Below are 22,890 nucleotides of genomic sequence, written 5' to 3'. Positions count from 1 at the left end.
AATGGGGAATATTTATGTTTGTGTATAATATGTAACTCATTTTTTAAACAATCCAGACTCAAATGACCTAATCTATATTAAGAAAATATTTGACCGTATATAGATATTTAAGACAGCATATGAAATACTTAAGACAATATATAAATCGGCCCACACAGCAGCTCTCTTTTTCCAGGAGCGCGCGCTAACTTCTCGGTATTCTAAGCGAAGGTACTGAGTTCGCCCTCCCTCTTTTGTAAAATGTATTCTTGTCGCTATTTGATTGGCTGTTCCTCCTAAGCCCCCATTTGTCATTGGCTACAATGCCAGTCCATCACTCCCGGATTCAAGCACTCCATTGGCCCGCTGCCTTAGAGAGCTGTGGCTGGTTGCGCCCTGGCAGAAGGAGTTCCCCGGTGACGTCAAAGGCGGTCCCCGCCCACATTCCAAAGTCTGGGCAGAGACTTCCCGCTGCCCAGCCTTAAAGGCGGGACAGGGCGGAAAGCCAGACTTCTGATTGGGTAGAGCGGACGAAGTGAGTATCCGACTGGTCACTGCCCTAGGTGGAGGTGGAGTCAGAGCTGGATCCTGGAGCCCAACTGAGAAGCTCTGGGGAGTCTCAAAGTTTGTGTCTGGAGCAGTAGTGGAAAGTGGGCTTACTGCGAAGGGATTTTCTTAGGATGAGAGCTGATCTCCTGCCTTTATTTTGGATGCGCGCCCAGCTTTAACCCCTTCAGCCTTCAGCCAGATACCTGGGCAGCCTGTCTCTCCCCGACGATTCTCAAATTTCCGAGGACATAGGACGGGAACCCTTGGCAGTTCTCTCTCAGGCAGAGAACGTTTTCCGTTCCAAGTGCATAAGCCACACGCGCCCAGGCGCACACACGCACACACGCACACACCCCCTGCGGAGCCGGACCTCACCCTCTGCGGCGGCCCTGCCCGCTCCCCTCCTGCCCTCAGCATCCTCGGCCCAGCGTCCCTCGGACCAGCATGGAGGTGCTGGAGAGCGGGGAGCAGAGCGTCCTGCAGTGGGACCGCAAGCTGAGCGAGCTGTCAGAGCCTAGGGAAACCGAGGCTCTCATGTACCACACGGTGAGGACTCGGCGGGGTGGGGAAGGGGCGCCTTGCAAGGGGGAGGTGTGGTCATCAAAGGAACAGCTGGGGACGGGGACCTGGGAAGGAAGTATCTGGGAAGAGGCAGGTATGCCCAGAGTGAAGAGATCTAGGGAGAGGTGTGGTTTTTCTGTCTGAACAGATAGACGCGGGCAGCTGGCCCTTTTAAAGTTTTAATAATAGTAATGACAGTTTGTATTTCTTTAGCAATTTGTACCCCCCCCCCCCCCCGAGCCTTTTTCACATCTGTAATGTCATTTGCTCTCGCTGGAAGAACTGTAAAGCAGAAGGGGGAGGTACTGGAGAATAATATGCCACTGTTTAGTTTGCTATTAATTTTGTGGGAAGGTTTTTAAAAAAACTAAACAAAGAGGCATTTTCTTTCTTTCGCTGTCATATTCTCTCTTTCTTTACTTTCTTGGTTATATTCCTGTAAGTACGTGTGTGTGTGTGTGTGTGTGTGTGTGTGTGTGTGTGTGTGTTGGAAAGGCCCCTTTGACTTTAGGAGGGAGACTACTTTATTTGGTTTCTTGAACTGTACAGCCAAGAAGTCTGCTTCCTCTCTCTTCAGAGGAAAGATCAGCAGAGTCTGGAAAATCTGAGGCAGCTGCGTATTTCAAAAAAGCTTTGGAGAAGGTGGGACAGCTCACCAGTTCTTTGTTCAGCCTTATGCCTCCAGGACCCCTTTTGGGGATCGAAATGTCACAGAACACTGCACATTTTCTGAAAGTTTCCATTTCAAATCTTTGGTTCTTAAATTTGCAAAATGAAATTTGTTTTCCCACAGCCAGCAATGTTAATATGATTTTATGTGAGATCCCTTTGGGGTTTTTTTTGTGTTTTTTAAATGCAGAAGTTTGTAATGAGAGAGAGAGAGAGGCAGAGAGACAACACTAATGAGAAAATGAGAAGCTTGCCTGTCTCCCCTTCATGATTTCTTTTAAGGGGGTGGGTGCCAGGATATTTGAAACTTTTGCAAAATGGCCTCAGGCTCCACCTCCTTGGCCTTTGCCTCTGGCTGACGTTATTTTGGGAAAAGGGATGAGGGCCTCCCTGTGATTCCCACCAAAGCGTTTGTGGTGGGGCAGTGGCGGAGAATGGCTTGTTGAAAAAAATGCAGAGTGCCGGGCTGAGAAGGAGAGGCAGTTCATGCTGGGGCAAAAGCCAGATGTGTAGCGTGATCTGGGTTTTGCTCACTGAGCCTTTTTCCCCCCCGAGGAGACCACGTGGGTTGCCTTTGGCTCGGTGGCCCAGATGTGCTTCCTGTTGTCAGTGCAGAACTTACAGCACATTGGCCTTCGAGTATCTTCTGATAATTGGGTGCTCCAGGTGTTAGCCATTTGCAGAGAGGCAGTTCTTGCCTTTTGTTCTAACACATACTGTGAGCATGTCTCATCCAGCGGCTGTAATGCCACAGTTTTGGGGTTGTCTTTCAGCTGGTGGGATGAATTATGTCCAGGCATATGCGTTCCCTTTCAGCCCGTGACTTGCATTTGTGAGATCACAGGCCAGGATTTGAAATGCTACCTGTGACTTGACATGAACTCCAGATGGGACAGTTTGGACCGGCTCTAATTAAGATCTTTATGCACAGTTTCAGGGGTAGAGACCTTAACATTCCTTTTGGTATTAAGGGCTCAGCTTTTCTATGTCACGGTGATGAAGCAGTGATGTGTGATTATTTTTCTTCCAATTTTATTTTATTTTATTTATTAATTTTTCTAGTTTTATTTATTCTTTTAACGACTTTTAGCTCTAATACTTAGGGATGTATGTCTCTTCTGGGCAGCTCACTCATACAAAATGCCACTCATCATTGCTACAAGTCCTTGCCCCTGTGTGTATGAATTAGTGTTGAAAGAGGTATTGGATTTAGTAGCACAGACGACTGGATTATATTCCTTCTAAACTAAGGGGAGTTTGGCAGAGATTTGAAAATAGATAACTTTCCCATCTGTTTCTTAAACTCTGTTGGGTATCCAGTTGCAGAACTGGTTATTATTACTGTTCGTCCAAAATGTGGAATGGCCTGACCTCCAGGTCTAAATAGGGATTTAGTTCCCACACGCATGATTGCTAATGCCCTGTTTTAGCAAACCTGTCACCTACCCGATTTTAAAAACATAGAAGGTTCACATTGCTTGAGGCTGGAGTGGTTAACGTCTCTGGCGCCTTCTGTGAGCCATCAGGGAGCAATGTTTTTCTCATTTGGTTATTGTAAAGAAGACTTCTTGGCTCAGAAGGACAAAGGCTTGGAGGGCGACAGGTTCAAAGTCTACAAAATAATGAAGTGCACGGATAGACCGAATATGGACTTGCTCATTCAATCCTGAGTTGTTACAGCTTTGGGCTTCCTCTTGAAGCGTAAAAAATTGTTCCCTTACAGATGACAAAATATTATTTTGGGCCAGTCACTAGTGCTTTTATGAACACTGTTTCTTCAAGAGTGTGTACAGGCTAAACGTGGGCTCAGAAAAGGTGGATCTAAAAAACGAGAAGTATGTCTCTTACGGTTTGAAATCATTGTGAGAAACCTTGTTCCTTTCCCCCAAAACCTGCCTGGGTGTTGGGCATTTCTAATACGTATGTTGTGTTCCTCTAAGATTCTGTGCAAATTACATTTCTGGAAATTCACTGTGGGATGTTGTAATTCAAAGAGCAAAACAGGCTGTAAACTTTATATTATATATATACAGTTTATATTCAGAAGGATGCTCAAGAAATAGATTATTGTTTCTGGCAAGAGGACCTGGGGACTGGAGGTCAAGGGAGGGAACAGGGGAGAGGGGGTTACTTACATACTATCCCTTTTGTACTGTTCTAATTTTTACCTCCTGAGTGTATTTAGAAAATGAAGAACTAAAGCTTACAGGCACCATGTAAAACTGGACTAGAGGTAATTTTAGCCTGAGTCTCCATAGGGGCAGAGGGGATCTGGTGCTCCATTAAAGCTCAACACCTCTCAAGTCAGTGGAGGCCTTGGGTGAAGAGAGGAGGCAGGAATGCTTGGTGGAAAGGGGCTCTCAGGGTGGAGGATTAATAGTGGGTTTGGGTGTGATAAATTTTATGATCTTGGTAACTTTCTTATATCTCGGTTTAACAATCTGGAAAATAGGGATTTTTTTTTCAATTTTTGCAATGATTTTAATCTTTGTAAAAAATTATACGATGGGAACTACGAAGTCTTGGCAAAGATAATGACAGATGTTCTGCTTGTTTTCAATGCAATTCACGTAAATCCAGTACTTTGTAAGGTTCTTCAGTGGTTATGCACTAAAATTTTATATCTCGTTGGTTCTTAAAATAAAACGACTGATTCCAGACAGTGGGAGGTAGAGAGTTAAGGGAATGTTCAACCTGCCTGGTGTCCGGATGTGAAGGCCATCTGGCTTCCTCTTCTATCCCTGAGTGCCGGGATGGAGTTGGCTGATCTCACAGGCTGGTGGTTTCCTCTTCCTCCTAGCTGGCCCAGCAACTGATGTGGCTCCAATGGGATATTGGAGCTTTGGGGCTGATGTTCCACCTTGGAGATAACTCCTATTGTTGGCCTGTGGCCGGGTCCTGAGGGGGAACCTGGGTCCCTGTGGCTTGAGAATATCATTCATTACTTATCACCTGATCTCCACAAACTGAATGATAACCGGTGAGTTCACGTAGAATTGCAAAGCAAACATACTTTGTCTTCAAGGCCCTCACCTCACCATTCTTTACCTTTGTTTTCAGGTTTTCCTCCCTTCTTAGACCCCAAGGACTCATTGTAATGGTGTTCTGTTTCTAACCCCTCCTCTTAAATTTTGCTCTCATGAAAGATTTGAACTTATACTAAAAATTTAAATATTAGTAAGGCATAACATATGACCCCCTAAATGGGTGTTTACAATTACTTCAGCTCAAAAGGGTGAATCTGTAAATGGAGAACTTAAAGCAATATCCAGGTTGTACAGGAGGAATATTTGGGGAATAGAGGGAACTTTCACTATTCTTCCACTGTTCCATATATATGGCCCTTATTCATAGGGCAACCAGGTACATGTGTTGCTAATTTATCTACAATTTAACGGATTTTCATTGGCTTGGTGAAATTTCTTTGACCCATTATATTATTGTCTCTGAAATTGTTCTCATAGTGATAAAACAGGTTGGGGATGGGGAATTCAGGAACAGCCCTGAAGGATGAGACGGTGAGGCTGAGTTTTGTACTTGCCCTCTTTAATTTTTTTTTTAACACTTATTTATTTTTGAGAGACAGAGAGAGACAGAGCATGAGCAGGGGAGGGGCAGAGAGAGAGGGAGACACAGAATCCAAAGCAGGCTCCAGGCTCCAAGCTGTCGGCACAGAGCCCAACATGGGGCTCAAATCCACAAACCGCGAGTCGATGACCTGAGCCCAAATCGGACGCTCAACCCACTGAGCCACTCCATGTACTTGCCCTCTTTCTTGAAAGACCCCTGAGTAATAGTATTCTATGGAAGCAGGGAGGTCTGATGTGAATTTGCTCTTACAAGAGATATGAGATATTGTATGTAGATTAATAATTGATTAATAATTATAAAGTTTGCAGCTGTAACTAACTGAAAACTGATTCAGATTGCTTATACAATAAGTAAATTATTATGTCATGTTGTAAGAGTCCTAGAAGTATGGCTCCTTGTTTGGCTCATTTGGCGACTCCTTGGTATCATTGTGGTCCTAAGTGCCATCCATCTATGTGCAGATTTCACCTTCAGGTTGGATGCAACCAGGAAGCAACTCATTCCCATATGAGTTTCGGGTGTTCGATTCAAAATGACAAATGTCCAAAGGAAAAAGAGAGGTTGTATCTTCCTGTGTCCCTTTTTAGGATGGAAGAAACTTTTTTCAGAAGCCTATCAGCTGATTTTACTTTGAGTTTCGTTGGCAAGGATTGGGTCACTTGACCATCGTAAAACCAATGGCTGGAAAGGGATTTACATGATTGGCTCAGATCAGTCATTTGGGGATTGAGAAGTGATTGGAGGCTCAATCAGCATGACCATTGTAGTGATCCTTAGGAAAATAGTCTGAGTTGGCAGTCCTTTCTTTAGTGGGTTTGTTTGACCAATGGCTGTTTTCCTCACAGAGGTGGGCTAGCAAATGGAACATGTTTTAAAATCTATAATAATTAGCCTTGGGAATAAAATATCGAACCAAGTACTGTGCCGCTTGCAAAGCTCTAAGGATGTTATTTAGCTGTGCTAATAGCACCCAATGAAGGAAGACCATAGAGACAGGAATAGCCTCTCCAAAATACACACAAAGGATATCTGGGAGAGTGTGCCGCTGTGTCCCAACTCACTAACTAGAATTAACTATATTATCTGAACTGTCTGCATCAGGGTCAAATATCAGGACTGGAGGTAACTAAGTCCATGATCATGCTTATCATGCAAGACAAGAATGACTTGTTTCGTTCGAGGGCCACACAACCTCTGATCAGCAGGTGGAAAGCCGAATGTCAGTGTTCAAAGAAGCTGTATTCTCAGTTGTTTATAGCTATTCAAATATTGACAAGCCCATGTGTGCCTGTTGGCATCTTGAACTGCCTGCCTCAGTCTGGCATGGCTCAGACCTGTCTGCTGACTGACTTGGGGCAAATGGCCCTAGGCCTTGGTTGGGCCCTTAGTAGGGTTTTGGGCCTACTGTTGTAGGATGTCTGAATTGTCCAAGTGAGTGCTTTTATGAATGAAGGGAGTGTTCATGTTCCCTGCCCCTGCAGAGTTAGGATTGAAAGAAAATGATGAGACCCATGATCTTTGGGTCACCCTTGAACCTATTCCTCTTCCTCCCTGCTCATCACATGCTCTTCATCTCTTCCAAATAAAGTTCTAAGTGACCTCAATTTTCCCTGAATCGAATCACATAGGTCATCTGTGAGGCGCATAGGAGGCAATGGCCTGTATTGTCTACAGAGAATCTGAGGCCTTGAGCACTGAAGAGATTTTCTCAGCTGAAATACAAGCTCCTTGAGGACAGGGGACATGACTTTGGCTCTGCTGTCGTCCCATGATGCTTAGCCAAGTGCAGGATGCTCAGAGATACATAATTAAGTGGAGTGAGGCAGTCTTAGAGAAATGATACGCTTGGTGGCCTTGACCTCTTTTGTTAATATATTTTTAAAACTCTGAATTCGTGTAAATGCTTCTGCAAACCTGAAAATTTAGTGGAAAGCAACATGGGTCATTTGGCATCAATAACTTTTCTTGCAGAGTTTAGAACAAGATGGGAGTGTGGATGGCTGTCTAACAGTCCCAGTTTCCACTAGAGTGGCATTGCAGGCAGCATTGTGGAAAGGGTGGGCTTTTGAGCCAGGCAGATTTGGTGTCAAGGGCCATTGGTTCTCTAGTGACCTTCCACAAGTTACCTCACCTCTTTGGGTCACGGTTTCTTCCCATGTCACTGCCTGGCCCTGATAGATAGGCTTTTCCACTCTCTCCCCTAATCTGGGGAAGAGAGGTCCTCACCTCAGGAGTCTGACATCATTCGGGAAGCACGGGGGCCTGTAATTATTCTCTCTCACACATCTTCATTTCCTGTCCTTCTACCTTCTGCTGTAAACATACGTCTCTGCTGTTGCTCCTTCGTGCTCATTTTTTTCTCCCTTGTTTACTGCCAGGTTTTCTCAAACAAGTGGGCAATAGCTACAGTCTCCATTTCCTTACTTTCTGCTTACTTCCGCACCCTGTCTGTTCTGGTTCCTACTGTTGCTAGAAGATCGTCCAACTTCTGTCTAGCTGCTAAATCCAGTCTGTTCTCTGTCCTTACCTGCTAGGCCTCATGGAAGTAACTTGGCAGCATTGACCACAAGATCATCTCTTAACTCATTCTTGCTTTTGGCTTCCGTGACGGTCTAGTGGGCTTAGCTTTTCCTTCTTCCCTGGCTTCCTTACTACCTGTTAAATGTGAGCAGTTGGTACCTTCTTTCTGTACGCTCTCCTGGGCTCCTCTGTCACCTTCAATACAGCTGGTTCTCAGATTTTCATATCTATTACTTGTCTCTTGATGGAAACTGGGAGCTCTTTGGTATAACCCAAGATTCTTCTGGGCCCTCATTGGCTGCGGAAGAGCTGTGGCTGGGTAATCCTTGAATCTTCATGATGCATTACTCTAAGAGTTGGGGACACTTTGAACCCCCTTAGCACTACATCCCATTTATCTCAGGGAATCTTTACTGACTCAGCTCTCCTGCGTATAGATGCATGAGAAGCTCACAGGTCATTACTGGGACACAGTTGTTTCTAGAGTCAGTGTCACCCATCACATGGAGGCTGTGTTTTGGCTGGGCTCGTGCTTATTCTTCAGATTGGGAAACACTTTGTGGTGTTCTGGGGTGGTATGTCTGATTTTTTCTAGGACTGTGTGGAAGGTCAGTGCAAAAATCAGACATAACCTCTTAGAATCATGTACCATGTATTCCTCTGTTGTGTATAACTGCTGTCAATCTCAGTTACAATTGCCTCATGTTGAACTGCCTGCCTTTGAACTGCTGTATTGTGGAGTAATTTATTTATATAGATTTTGCTGACATTACTGAAAAGCTTTGAGGTGTTATTTATTTATTTATTTATTTATCTTTTTTAAAGAGTTGAGATGGGGTACTCTGAGCCACCCAAATTTCTATGCCTGCTTCTTGTTAGAAGTATAGACAGTGTCTCTTGGAAGAGAGTTCTTCCTTGGCTCATAAGGCATCTTGTGTGAATTCATTTTGTAACAAGTTTACTTGACATTCTGGGTCTCAGTTTATCCAGCTGTAAAATGCTTCATTTGTATCGCGTGGTCCCAGAGAGTTTTTTTAAACCCCGTAGTTCTATGCTGAATATCATGCTCCTACCCTTGCAAGGCTCTCAGCTTTAAAAAATGATTTAAAACACCAGTAAGTAGATTTAGTTGATTCCTTGTATAATTGGGGCAGCTAATTGGCAGATGTCATGCTGCATTTTGTAGCCTCTGTTTTCTGACTTAAAATCTTGCTTCAGTAAATCCCAGACAAAATAAAGAATGGAAAAACAGAGAGGCACAGAGGTAGGAAACATTTTTTTAACATCAGAAAAAAAAATCTTCTTCAGACTTCTTGGCAAATAAGAGGAGTCTGGAGGGAAAAAAATCCATAAACAGTTTCCTAGTTGTCTGAGTGGAAAATCCTGGTTTTTAACATTTCATATCTTGGAAATGTCTGAATAGTTTTTGTTTAAAGGGAAATTCCTTTTGGCTGAGAAAGAGCCTGCAGGATTCAAACTGATAGGGTGATGTTTTTAGAAAACTTGGAGGAAATAAGGATTTGTGATGAAAATGCTTTCTCACTGGCCAATTGTGTTAAGCAGAAATTTAAATCCAAGGTTACCAATCATAACATTGTAAAGGTTCAAACATTAACTCCTTCCTTCCCATGGCTTCCTGTCCACGCATCCTGGGGAAACATCTCTCACAGTCGGTCCTTCCTCCAATTTGAGGAACTTAATGAACTGCTTTTCTAAACCTGTGCGTGTTCTAGGCAGGAGGATATTACATTTGTGACCTTGTGGCCCTCCCAGTAGAGTGGGAAGGAAGATGTATAAACAAGTCATTAAATATCTGGTGTACATTTTGCGTTAGAGCTGCATTCAAAGTATTTCTGGAGCACAAAGAACACGAAGAGATTGGGAACACCTCACAGAGCAGGTGAGATTTACAGTGGGTCCTGACGTATAAAACAGGAGTTCTTTAGGCAGTGGGAACAGCAAGTATAGAGTAGGAATGTGCAAAATGTCATGGTTGATTCTAGGAATCCCAAGTAGTTTTATGTACTTTGAGAGTAGGTGCCCTGCGGAGAGTGTTGGGGTATATGACAAGATCATAAAAGGTCTACATGCCTGCTTAACCATTTGGCCTTTCTTTTGTGGGCAGGAAGGTAGGAGTCTGTTAGGGCTTTTAACAAGAGGGACAGGAGCAGAAGTATGTTGTCGAAAGGAAACCCTAGTGGTTACGAAGGATGGATTGGAGGGTAGAATTAATGGTGGTGAGATGATCTGTGGCTGCCTATTTCAGCCGTGAGGTCGAACAAGACACCGTGAGGGCCTTGGACCCGACCGGGACGAGCACATGAATGCAAGCAAGGGCTGGGAGCCAGACCCGGAGACATGGGGACCGTGAGGGACCGTGAGGGGGATATGGGAGACCTCCTGTTTTCTGAAGTGGCAGACTGAGTTGGCGGGGCTTCCAGTGACCTGGAAAGGGGATATTTAGTGGAGGATCGCGTTCGGTGGGGAAAATAATGAGTTCCCTTTCAAACATTGATTCTAATGTGTCCATGGAACATTCGGAAAAGGCCTTTGGGAACTTGGATTTAGAGTTCTGGAGAAAAGTCTGGACTGAAGGTGTAGACTTGGATGTTGCAAGTCTAGTGGGGATCACTGAGGCCAATAGCCCACAGAAGCTGGTCCAGGGAGGTCAAATGAGAGTGACAAGTAAGAGAAAAGCTAAGGATGGAGCCCTGGGGGCCCTAGAAGGGCTGGCCAGGGAAGAGGAATCTGCAGATGGAACTCAGAAAGAGCCGATAGGAAAATGTGGAGAAAATCCAGGAAAATCCCATCACAGGATCCAAGAGAAGAGAGAATTGCTACAGAGTGGTTAAGATAAATAAAGACTGAGCGTGCACTGCAGCTGACTCCAAGGACTGTGTGCATGGCAGCTGAGCGCAGTGCCTGTGTCTCAGGGCCATGGCGGCCTCCCTGTGGTCTGAGCCCGTGGCATGCTATGTGGCATTGTGCTTAGCGGGTAGGGGCCTGGTTTCCAGGCAGGAGTGGAAGACAGACGGACAGCACCTAGGAGTAAATATGCACAGTGGGTAATGTACGCAAGGCTGCCTCTTTCTTTCCTTTGTTTTTACAGAAGCCTAAAACAATCCTTAAAATTGGCCTTGGAGACTGTCACAGTGCCCATGCACTTTTATGAAGGTACTTTCTTCATTCTTTTCTCCAGGCTGAGTCCATCTGTCCCTGGATGTCCTTCTGGCTGGCAACCAGGAGTTTATGCGTGTGTCCCTTTGTGCATGTGTCATTTATGGCCTTGGAGCATGCAGAAGGCTGGTCTCTGGACTCTTAATACCTGTGTAAGAGTGTTGGGATTTACCAAATGCCTGTAAGATGTGAGGCTTTGCTTTATTTCTTCTGACTCGTCCCACGAAGGAAGTATAGGGTAGACCCCACTGATTGCCAAAGATGGGTTTGATTACAGATAACATCAACTCTATTCAACAAGCAGAGAACCTAATTGGCCCCATTTTTGTATGATATGATAGTAGGCGAGGACAAATGGTTTTGCTATAAGAACATGAGCCTGAGGGTTTGCCAGTGGAAGGAACGGTAAAATAAATGATGCAGCTTCAAAGAAAATGTGCAGCTACAAGCAGTTCCTGGGTTTCGGGACCTACACAGGGGACTCTTGTGGGACACCCTGCAGCCACCTCCCTGCCCCCTCCATGCCCCCTGCATGTCCCCTGCGTGCTGCGGCTGACTTCTACCTTTGTTCTCTGCTGTGCTTGTGTGGCCCTCAGCCTCCTGGGAGATGAGCAACAGGCATGGGAGGAGGAGCTGGGCAGCCAGGACTGAGGGCCCACAGGAGGGTGAGAAGAGGAGGGGATGGGGAGGAGGGACAATTCCACTTCCCCCAGGGAGGAAGCAGGTGGCCCTTCTCAGCCCTGAGCAGAGCAGACACCTGTGAGGAAGCTTAGGAACCACCCCAAGTTTCAGCTGCACTGTGGGTTGAGTGGTCTCTTGGCTGCCTAGGTTGTTTCCTAGTCATCTTGTTTGCTGGCTTCTTATCCCATTCTTTCAGTAACAGAATGTCCTGTGAAGAACCTACGTTACAAACGTAAAAACAGTAGACTTAAGGGGCCTGGGTGGCTCAGTGAGTTAAGCATCCAACTCTTGATTTCTGCTCAGGTCACGATCTCAAAGGTTCAAGAATTCAAGCCCCAAGCGGGGCTCTACGCTGCCTGTGCAGCACCTGCTTGGGATATTCTGTCTCCCTCTCTCTTTGCCCCTCCCCTACGAATGGGTACGCTCTCTCTCGCTCTCTCTCTCAAAATAAAGAAATACACTTGAAACAAAATAGACTTAATTTTTTAAAATAGTTTTAGGTTCACAGTAAAATTGAGCAGCATGTATGACGAGTTCCCGCGCACCCCCTACCCTCCCGGCACTGTGCACAACCTCTACCACGGTGTCCGCATCCCGCTGCTACGAAGTTTGGAATGGGGAGTCAAGATTCATCAGCTGGGGTTACCTGAGGCAGCTTTTGATTTTAACTTTTTTTTTTTTTAATTAGTCACAGAGAGGCTTTCATTTTAGTCCAAGAAGCTAAATAGCTCACAAGAGCCTTAAATAGGTGTGTGTGTCCGGTGGGGGGGGGGGGCAGTTTTTTGTTTTATTTTAATAAAAACTTCAATTTAGGAGCAGCCGTAGAGATTTCAGCAGAATTTCGGTTAAGATATGGTATGTCCCCTTCCCCAACCTTCCATTTACAAGTGGCATAGGCACTCCTTTCCTTTGGAAAGGAGTTGGGATCGAGGGGGGAAATACCATGTTTTTTCATGACCAAAGCACCCTAATCCCATCTCTGTAGCTATGACTTTTAACTTCCTACCCCGAGATGGTATTCGGCTCTGAGGCCCTGCCAGGAGTTGTTTTTCTGGTTCTGCTCTGGATTTGCAAGTTTTCTTTCCAGGGCTCTCTGCAGCCCATGACCCACATTTGGAAGCAGCTGGAAGGCCTGGCGCCCTGGGCTGAGGCAGAGGAGGCCAGGACCCAGCCCAGGTGCCGACAAAGCTGCCCCCCACTGCTTGGGCTCCAGGACATCATGTTCTGACTGAAGGTGCCCACCACCCCCAGCCCTTGTCACCGTGGACGTTTTCGTGTGTGATGAGAAAGACGAGCAGAAAAATAGCAGCCAGAAAGCCATTTGGTGTTTCAGCTGTGTTTACATAGTAGGAACATGAGGTAGGTCGAAACCCAGCGTTTCCTTTTGATTTAAATGCACACTGATAGGAGGCAACTGAAATTCAGCCTGGCCCAGCTAAGAGGTGGGGTGGCTGGGTCGGTATGTGCAGCTTTCTTATTCCTGCCCTTCCTGGGTCTGGTGTGGGACTCTGAACATCCCATTGTCCGCTGATGGCTCAACAACTCAGCAGGGGGGGCAGTAGAAAAAGCAGAGATATGGAGTCAGCACAGACTTCATAAACCTTTTCACCAACAAGCAATTATGTGTTCAGTGCTTCCAAGCCTTGTTGGCATGGCACTCGTAGACCATGATGTTCTCTGCCGGGTGCACCAGAGCAGTGGGTGAGGCCGATCACGGCCCAGGGCCTCTCTCTGTCAGCTCCAGCCTCTGCTTGAGGCACTCCTTCGGCCCACTCGTTGTGCTGAGCACAACATAGGTAGTCAATAAAATACTTGCTGACTGGGGACACCCGGATGGCTCGGTCGGTTAAGCATCCGACTTCGGCTCCGGTCATGATCTCGCGGTTCGTGAGTTCGAGCCCCGCGTCGGGCTCTGTGCTGACAGCTCAGAGCCTGGAGCCTGCTTCAGATTCTGCGTCTCCCTCTCTCTCTGCCCCTCCTCTGCTCTCTCTGTCTCTCAACAGTAAGCAAATGTTAAAAAAAAAATACGTGCTGATTGGGGCTCACAGTGTGGTGCTAGCGTTCCCTACCCTGGGTACCCTTCTGAGGCTGTTTCACAAGGCCACGAAAGAGGATGAGTGCCATGATGTGACCAAAGTGTCTCTGTGGGTGGTGCATGGGCCCTGCTTAGGAGATAATAGGGTCCCGCGCTCCAGTTTGTTTTTTTTTTTTTACTCCAGTAATTTCAGGGATGCATAGGAAGAAACCCCTTGCTGAATTCTAAACTTCAGGGGAAAAAAATTAGTAGACAGAATAAAGCCTCTTGGATGTGACCTAATTGTTTTATTTATTTATTTATTTATTTATTTACTCCAGGTCTGTTGAGATACAATTAACATATAACAGTCTTGTATAAGTTTAAAGTGTACAGCATAATGATTTGATATGTGTATATGTTGCAAAGTGATCACCACGATAAGTTTAATTCACACCTATCACCTCACCTAGTTACGGATTCTTTTCCCCGTGATGAGAACTTTTAAGCCCTGCTCTCTTAGCAACTTTTAAATATATCATACAATGTTGTTAACTATGGTCCTTATGTTGTACGTTACATCCCCAGAACTTAATTTATCTTATAACTGGAAGTAATAAGACCACCTTCACCCTAATGTGGCCTGATTGTGGCCAGACATTTAGGGGGAAGGAAACCTTAAAGTTTTTTGTTGTTGTTGTTTTGGTTTTTTTGTTGTTTTGTTTTTTTAGTTGCTACCTGACTATTTTTAGGCTGAACTCCTGGCCTTGATTTGCATGACTAAATTCACACTTCAGTTTTTCAGGCACCTGCTTCTGCAGAACTGAACTTCTTTGGAGGTTTTGAGGAGTGGGTTGGTAGCAGGTGTTAACATTCTTCAAGTCACAGGAAGGAAGGCAAGAGAGAGCTGGCCCATTCCCTGTCCCTGCCACCCCGTGAAACAACTGTCTGTGACAACATTGAGATCATTTACATTGCTTTTCTAATACGAAAAACGTTTCTGGGGCTGACTGTGACATACTGAGGAATCCATTAGCGCGAGAGTGGACGAGAACAGTAAGCATGGCATAGGGCAGCCCCGTGGGGCCCTACCGTGGCATCAGGGAGAAGTCTGGAGGGCTCTGATTGTCCCCTGGGCCTTCCCAGCAGAGCGACTTTGAATGCTGTTGATAAGTTGTAGCAACTGGCATTGAAGCCACAGGCTGTCTTTCTGACCCATGGCCTGACTGCATTCAGCCTTTGACCTTCCAAAGTAGTTGATGTAAGGAGAGTTGAGCGAGAGAACCTTCCCTGAGTCTACCTTCTTGGGAAGCAGGTTCTAAGTGGGTCTTCTCTGCCTTCCTTTGATCTGGACCAGCCAGCCTCCTATCCAACAGAAGTTCCCCAGAGATTGTGCCATGTGAATGGACCCACTCCCATAATGCCTTGTTATTATTTTGGCAATATCAGTAGGGCTTTGGGAGAGAGCCGCTAGAAACCTGTGCCCTCTCTGGAACCTCCACCCTCTCTGGAAGTCATACATTTTTATTTTCAACAACAACAACAACAACAAATTGCTGGTCATGGGGCTAAATGCCAATGAGAGAAAATCCTTAGCTCTAGAAGTTAACAAACTTGAAGGAGTCACCTGATGGTTCTTCTCCAAGGAGCCGCATTACGGCGAAGCAGCTGGCAGATGGGGAGACTGGTTAGCCCTTCACTGGTTTTTCGTGAAATGCAGACAAGTTTCATGACAAGTTTGTTCTTTGGTGTTTTCCAACCAAAAGAAAAATATCCTGGTAGATAGATTTTATTTTTCCTCATTGCCCTTTGAGAAACTATTACCTGTGCCAAATTGGCTTCTAGGAAAAAAAAAAAAAAAACAGGAACAAAAGTTTCAGGATTGGAACCATGTATGTCACTTGGCTTCAGAATACACGAATTTAACCATGTGATGCTCTACTTAGCTTTACGAAGCAAGAGGTCCTGAGCTAGGCTCTCCAGGGCTGGTGTCATGGCTGAACAGTGCCAGCGGGTACCGGGATGGTCTCTCCTATTCAGCCTGCCATCTTTCGCGGGTAGACCTTTGCCCTCATGGGCATTACCTCGTGACCGCAAGATGACTGTGTCACCTCCAGCGTAACATCGACCTCCCTGACGGGAAGAAAGTGAGAGGGCAGAGCAGAAGGGGGTAGTACCTATATTAGAAAAAGCCAAGATCTGCTCTGGAGTACCAGTGGAATCCCTGTTAGGTTTCCCTGGCCATCCCTCACTGCTAGAGAGGGTCCAGGAAGGTGAGTGGTTTAGCCGGATCCCTGGCTACTCGAACAAGATTGGCGTGTCTGATGGTGAGGAGGGAGGGCAGGATGGGTATTGAGTGGCCAAGCAGCAGCGTCTGCCTCATTACAAAATAACTTCTGCCCCATACTTGTAGGATCCTAGATCTCCTAGGGACCCTCGATGTTGCTGAGTGCAACCCCTTCACGACACAGATGAGGGAACTGCTTTATTTCCTTCTACTTCTGCTCAGTATGCCAGAAACCCCAGTGGCGCTTTTCGGCGCTCCTGGTCTGAGCTGCTCACCCCCGATGCGTAAACTGTGCCCAGAATGTGAATGGGCTGTGAAGTCCCTTTCACCAGGGAAGAGAGTGGCAGGGACACAGGCGGTTTGCATTTGGGAATCAAAAGGTCTGATGATGCTTTCTCAGGAAAAGCAGCTGGCCAGCAGAAATTACTGGGTGCCTCGGAGGACAGAACCTGGAATTTGGCCTCCTGGAATGATCACAAGAAAATAGAAACCTCAGCCCTGCCGTGAGGAGCAAAGCCTAGCAAGGCCGCCAGAACAATCACATGTGTGAGACAGAGCAGAGACTCGGGCGAACAACGAAGGAAATCCATAGCAGACCGAGCAGCCCGGCCAGAAAGGCAGCTTGGAGGAATTGGCTCTGAGCAGGGATTTGTAAAGGTCTATTATTTGGTGGAGAGCAATGATGTATCAAAACAGTGGTTTCAGAGTGAGCAGCTTTGCCTGGCTGGAGCCATTTAATAATGCAAGCCTGAAGCCTGGTGTGTGTTCTCTAGAAGCGCGGCCTGGAGGTGATGCTGTTTATGGATTCCTTGCAGAGGGAGTATGTGAAGTTAGCCAGATTTATTGGAACGTGTCTAAAAGACCACTAGCCCTGCACCAGCTTTCCCTTTGAGCTTTCCATTCCAATTCTCTTCTTCCCTCCCCCCATGTCTGAGGACTGCCTGGTGGCCCTGACATTTCATTTCTGCCCTTACTTCTCCTGTGCCCGGAATGTGAGGGGGCTGTGAAGAGGCCCACTTCTTTGGGGGCCCAGCCAGTCTCCTTAGTGCTGGACCCGTGTGCCTGGTAGTGCTCTGGAGGGCGTTCTCCACCCTTACCTCAGGGCCATTTGGCCGAAGAGGCAAAAATGAGGGGACCGGCGTCTCAGGCTCTTATGCCCAAGGTGGAACAGGTGGACGGTGTTTGGCATGGAGAGTGCTAGGTGTCTTGGCTCGGGCTGCCGTCACAAAATACTGTATAGACTGTGTGGCTCAGACAACGGACGTTTGTTTCTTTGTTTCAGTTTGGAGGCTGAGAAGTCCAAGATCAAGGGATCAGCAAATTCTGCCCCGTGAGGGCCCTCTTCCTGGCTTTCTTTACATTGTGTCCTCACAGGCTGGAGACAGAGCTCTGGCGTCTCTTCCTCAAAGAGCATTAATCCCATCATGGGGATCCCACGCTTATGACCTCATCTAGCCCGAATGACCCCCCAAAGGCCCTGCCTCCAAATATCATCACATTGGGGGTTAGGACATCAGCATAGGGATTTTGGGGTGACGCATTCAGTCCATAGCACTGGGGGTTCACTGGAGTTTCATGAGGCTCCCAAATGACAACTGGTGGTGAACAGGCCATTGTGCTTCCCGCCAGAAGAAGCCCGTGAGGGGTGAACCCCTGTGGAGTGCGGTTGTTAAGCTGGGTCCATGACTCCAATGGGTCTGGGAACCTCCTGGAATGGTCTCCAGGATATGGAGGTGCAGTGCAAGTGTGCATTTTTTATCACATTTTCTAAAGTTGTTTTTGACCCTGGAAATGTCAAGAGCTAGTTTCCTGGAGATTATACTTCTAAAGTGGAGGCTGGGAGGGATCAGGTCTGTGCACAGCGGTGCCCACCGCCAGCATCCTGTAGGCATGGCCCAGAACTGCTGCCGTGCTGCTGTCCATCCCCCAGAATGTTCCAGGGAAGCCCTGCTCCCTCTTGCTGCTGCTGTATGCTAATCAGACCCTGACCACTGACAGGTGACCTTACCTCCCCAAGCACTAAGGGGAGCTTCACCTGCAATCAGCACTTTGTCTCTGAAACCTAACCTTTTTGTCTTCTTGGAAACAAAGTCCACCCCCTCAACTTTTTTGGGTTTTTTGGAGGATTCATTACAAAACGAGCAGTTTACATCATATGCCAAAAACCAAATCTTACTTATTAAAGACATTTCATAGTACTCTCAAGATAATGACTCAAAGCAGACAAAAGTTGAAGCTGTCTTTTCTGACCATAAATGGAGGGCTCTGGCTCATGTACTCGTTCATAACACCCAGTGCTGAAGCCAGCTTGCCCTTAAGTTTTTCTCCTCTGCTTCCTGGTCCTCCCACATCACGACTTCTTCTCTCCATCCATTTTGAATTTTATTTGACCTAATATTATATGTTTCCTTTAAGCCACTGAAATCACTTTTGAAATGTGGTAAACATAAGACATTTTAAAAGCGCAGACCTTCCTAGAATCTGGGTTTAGCCTAGGGCTGGCTCCCTGCTGACCTGGGCACAGTCCCTGAAAGAGTAGAGACCTTTTCCTGGGTTCCATTTCCCCTTTCCCCACCCAGGCCTCCTCTTCTTGTCTCCTTCCTGTCCCTCTTTTTCCATTCTTGTGTCCTTTGCTCTCCTCCTTTCTTCTTCTCACCTAGTCCCTTCCCTTCTTCTCTTGACTGTGCCCTGACTCTGCCACAGTTTTTAGAGCTTTGCTCAGTCCTGACAGCGTGAGGACCTGAGCTCAGAGTTTGGAATCTGTTCGTAGATTCTTCTGCCTCGTTGCAAGGACTTGTGGGCCTCAGCCGATGATGGCATTCTGGAGGTGGTCACAATAATGCTATGCATCATTAAGGGTCTTTGCGGGGTGGGGGGGCTTGGAAACTGCAGAATTGACTTTCCAAATGTATGGATCGGCTAGGGATTCAGAAGGGTTCACATTGTGGAGTAGCAGGGCTAATGTATAAAGAGCAGGAGTAGCTTACAGGAAGAGTTAGTCACTCTTACGTAGCAATGAGGAATTGTTTTGGTAAGCAGTGGAAAACTTCTTCCCTGTTTTGCCTTTCTTGTCTCCCTCCCCCACACTTGAAATACTGGGGACTTCTAGCCTGTAGCTCTACCAGTTCTGGAGCAAACATTGATGAGCCAGTTATGTATTTTAGGAGCCTGGTCCACTGGTTGGGAATCTGGATCTAGGTTTGCTATTTACAGGTGTCTGTGATGCATGGGGGAAGCCCTGGGCACCGGCAAACCTTCCCACCCTTTCCCCAGTTGTGTTTGTCCAGGCCTAGGGGTGTGGCCCACTAGATCGAGACCTTAACTAGGCCTCTGATCACCTCTGTGGCTGATCCCAACCCCTAGTTGCTTCAGGCCGGATGAACACCTTGGAACTGTGAAGCTCCAGCTGTGACCATCCCATGGCCTAGAGCAATGGTTTTGGATCTTGGCTACGTGTGATAATTACCTGACTGCCTAAAAAATATTGATGTGTGGGTCCCAGCCCAAGAGATTCTGGTCCAGTTGGTTCTTGGGTGAGGCTTGGGCAGCAGGAAATTTTAATAGCTTCCCTAGTGATTCCAAAAACGAAATAAGGGTTGAGAATTACTGGCTTGGAGCTTCGCTACTCCAAGTGTGTCCATGGACTGATAGTATGAGCCCCGTGGGGGAGTTTGTCCCTGATCATAGTCTCAGCTCCTACTCCAGACTTTTTGGATGATAATCAGCTCCTCAGCTGATTCCCATGTGCATTAACATTTGAGAACCCCTGGCAAGGTGTCCTGCTGCCCTTCCTGTCAGGCTGATGGACCCCAACCCTGCCACAGTGCACCAAGCGCTGATGCCAGGTCAAGCTAGATAGAGCCCAAGAAACTGACTTGGCCCCCCCGTGAAGCCCTTGGGGGTCAGCCCTACAGGGCAGCAATCCTGTTCTGAAATTAAGGTCCAGTGGGACGGGCTGCAACCCATGCTTTGGGATATCTTGGCCTGATGGCTTGAGCTCATGGCACTTTGCCTAGTCTACCCTGGCAGAGTTTGCCCTGTCCTAACCCTGGGGTAGAAGTAGGAGAGTAAAACTAAAAAGCTGAAGTTTCCCGATAATAAAGAAAGCATGCTAGAGCTGGGATGACTGGATCAGAGATGATGGGTGCACAGCACCTGTGGTGCCCTTGCCCCCTCCTCACCTGCAGCAGACATCTGCTTTTGGGCCCTCCTCTTCTCCCTTCTGAGCTCACACTTGACCCTAGCCCTTCTTAATAGGGCATTCCAGGCAGACGCTGCCAGTTCCTCAGATGTTGCACTTAAGACACAACTATTTTGACTTTCCTTCTTCCCAGAGTAGCATCAGTTACTACTCGTGACTCTTCAGTTTTGGCACATGACTTCTGAGCTCTCAGTAACCTCCTACTAGCACCTTTCCCCTCATTTTTCTGCTCTCTCTAGGCCCTCACAGGCACTTGGTCAAATGAATGCACGTGTCTCTGAGATTGTCATCCACGTCTCCATTTCCACACATCTTTCTCGAGCAGTGCTCTGCGCCCAGCATCGCAATGGGCCACGATTTGGGGAAGCACAGACTCGTGGGGATCCAGCCCCTGCCTCAGGTGTTATCACCTCTGCTGCCCTCCTCGAACAGCCTCATCTCCTGTCATTCCTCATCATTTAGTGGGAATAGCAGTGGATTGGGTCATTCGGCTTCCTGCTCCCCAGTGTCAAAGCCTGACCAATGTCCTACTACATTCTTTGCCTATTCCCTGCCATTCGAAAACAATGTGACCTGACTTACTAACCTTCATATAGCATCAGGGCTGACCATTAGCTCCTTCCTGGACCATCAGCCTTCATGTTGAGTTGATCACATTTTATTTGCTTTGTCCTGACTGCTTTTCAAGCTCATCTTTTCCATTGCTCAGTCTGTTTTAAGAGAGCTTGTTCTATCTGACCTTGATTGCAGTTTTTCTGTAAAGTGTTTTTGGATTACAAAAATGTGGCTAGAAGTCAGGTAATTACATTCTGGGTTCGTGGAGCTCAGTAGTCTCTGACTTAATTTTATTTATCTTGGCCTCATTTGCTTCATTTGTAAAGTGGAATGATAATACCCATTGATCTCACGGGGTTGGTATGAGGATTAAATGATATTTTTTTTATGTGGAATCAATTTAGAAAATGTTAAGAGTGCTCCCTGATTCTAAAGTATTAAGTGCAAATTAAAAGGCACTGCGGGATACTGCTTCTACATTTCTTAAACAACAAGGTTTATTGGTGTTGCTGCATATGATTGATTTTCTGTCTATCTGTTTGTTGTCTTCAACATGAAATTAATATCCAGGCTTTTCTGAAATTGCTGCTAGTTATTTGATTAGACGCCTTGTGGGTTATACCAAGATTCTTCTCATAACCACTATTTGTCATTCCTTTTTCTGAACTCCTGTAAGTATTATGTGTCCCCAAGAGGTTTGTTTTTAAGTTTATTTATTGATTTTGAGAGAGCAAGAGAGGGAGAGAATCCCAAGAAGGCTCTGAACTGTCAGTGCACAGCCCGATGGGGGCTCAAACTCAGGAACCCCAAGATTGGGACCTGAGCTAAAATCAAGAGTCAGTCGCTTAACGGACCGAGTCGCTCAGGTGCCCCTGTCTTCATAGTTTTATCTTGAAATTGTTGCATTGTTGCATAACTACCGCATGTGTGTGTTCTGGGTCTTCAAGCAGAACAGGGGTTGTTGCCGTTTCAATAGCTGCTACCACCAAGGCATTCTCCTTCTGGATTGTCTGCACTGAGAAACGTAGGCAAAGTTTATTGCTAATTTTCTTCTTTTTGCTAGATTTTGAGAAACCCTGCAACTCTATAGCCTTCTGCTGTAGATAGGAGGCAGTGTAAGGAGGAGAAGGAAACTGGCAAGGATAGAGGGAGGCAGCTGGGCAGGGGTGATGCACCAGGGTGTAAGCCAGCTCAGGAAGTGTCTTTAGACCCAAATTCTCTCAGCACACCCCCCACCACCCACTGCTGCCTTGGTTCTAAGGGAATAAAGGCAAATCTTTCCAACCCCCACCTCTGCATCTTTTGCCCTTTGTGTTTGTTGTGTGTGTTGGTGTGCGCATATAGGAAAGCTGAGTACTGCAAGCTGCATAGCTTGTAGAATTCTTTTGTCTCCACCCTCTGGCATGTCCCACTCCTACTGGTCAGGGCTCATGGGAAGTGACGCATTCTTGCCTATCCCATTACCTACATATTGGAATTACCTGGGGAGATTTTTTTAAAAATATAGATGCCTGAGCCCCACTCAAGACAGAATCAGATTTTTTTTGAAGGTAGGGCATAGGAGTTTTTTAAATAGTCCCCAGATCAGATTTGTATTTACACTGAGGTCTGCAATTTATAACACAAATTAAATGGGGTGATGAATGAAGAGATTGGTGCATAGATTTGTGGTAAGGCAAGAACAATAAAACATTAATGGTAGAATCTAGGTGGTATGTATGTAGTGTTCATTACAGAATTCTTTCAACTCTGCTCTGATTGACATTTTTCAAATTAGAATGTTGAAGAAAAAAAAGAAAAACCTCCCACACTTCTCCAGATGATTAATTTGGGGCCGATGCCACCTAAGGCCTGATGTTTGAGATGGGTGGAGAGAGACTGCATATGTTCTGTGGAAAAGAGTGTTGGGTCAGCAGGTGTGAGCACAGGCCTGGTGCCTGATGGCCATTGTATATTTAGGAAAGGGACCCTAAGAAACCCCCAGAGAGAAAAGAGGTGAGAGCAAACTCCTGGCTGATAAAATATCCATGTTGAACCCAAACTTGATTAATTGAAATTCTGAGTGCCATTAATTCACATATTAGCAGAGGAAAAAAAAAAATAGGT

At 46.3% G+C, this 22,890-nt stretch overlaps 1 protein-coding gene across 3 annotated transcripts in view; it reads left to right on the top strand.

The window, feature by feature from the left end:
• The first annotated feature begins 556 nt into the window (after nucleotides 1-556).
• Nucleotides 557-22,890, top strand: part of CREB3L2 (cAMP responsive element binding protein 3 like 2) — a 120,545-nt gene continuing 98,211 nt past the window's right edge. The window contains exon 1 of one of the 3 annotated variants that reach the window (XM_019452883.2): nucleotides 557-1,074. In XM_019452883.2, coding sequence (XP_019308428.2) covers nucleotides 973-1,074 — 102 coding nt within the window. In that variant the 5' untranslated portion in view covers nucleotides 557-972. The remainder of the gene's footprint in view (nucleotides 1,075-22,890) is intronic. The other 2 variants (XM_019452882.2, XM_019452881.2) reach the window with 2 other exon arrangements.

The sequence above is a fragment of the Panthera pardus genome, unplaced genomic scaffold (assembly GCF_024362965.1).
Source record: "Panthera pardus isolate Hobbes unplaced genomic scaffold, ASM2436296v1 HiC_scaffold_8, whole genome shotgun sequence".
NCBI lineage: Eukaryota > Metazoa > Chordata > Mammalia > Carnivora > Felidae > Panthera > Panthera pardus.
The sequence above is the reverse complement of the archived record's forward strand: the minus strand, read 5'-3'. Positions and strand labels throughout refer to the sequence as shown.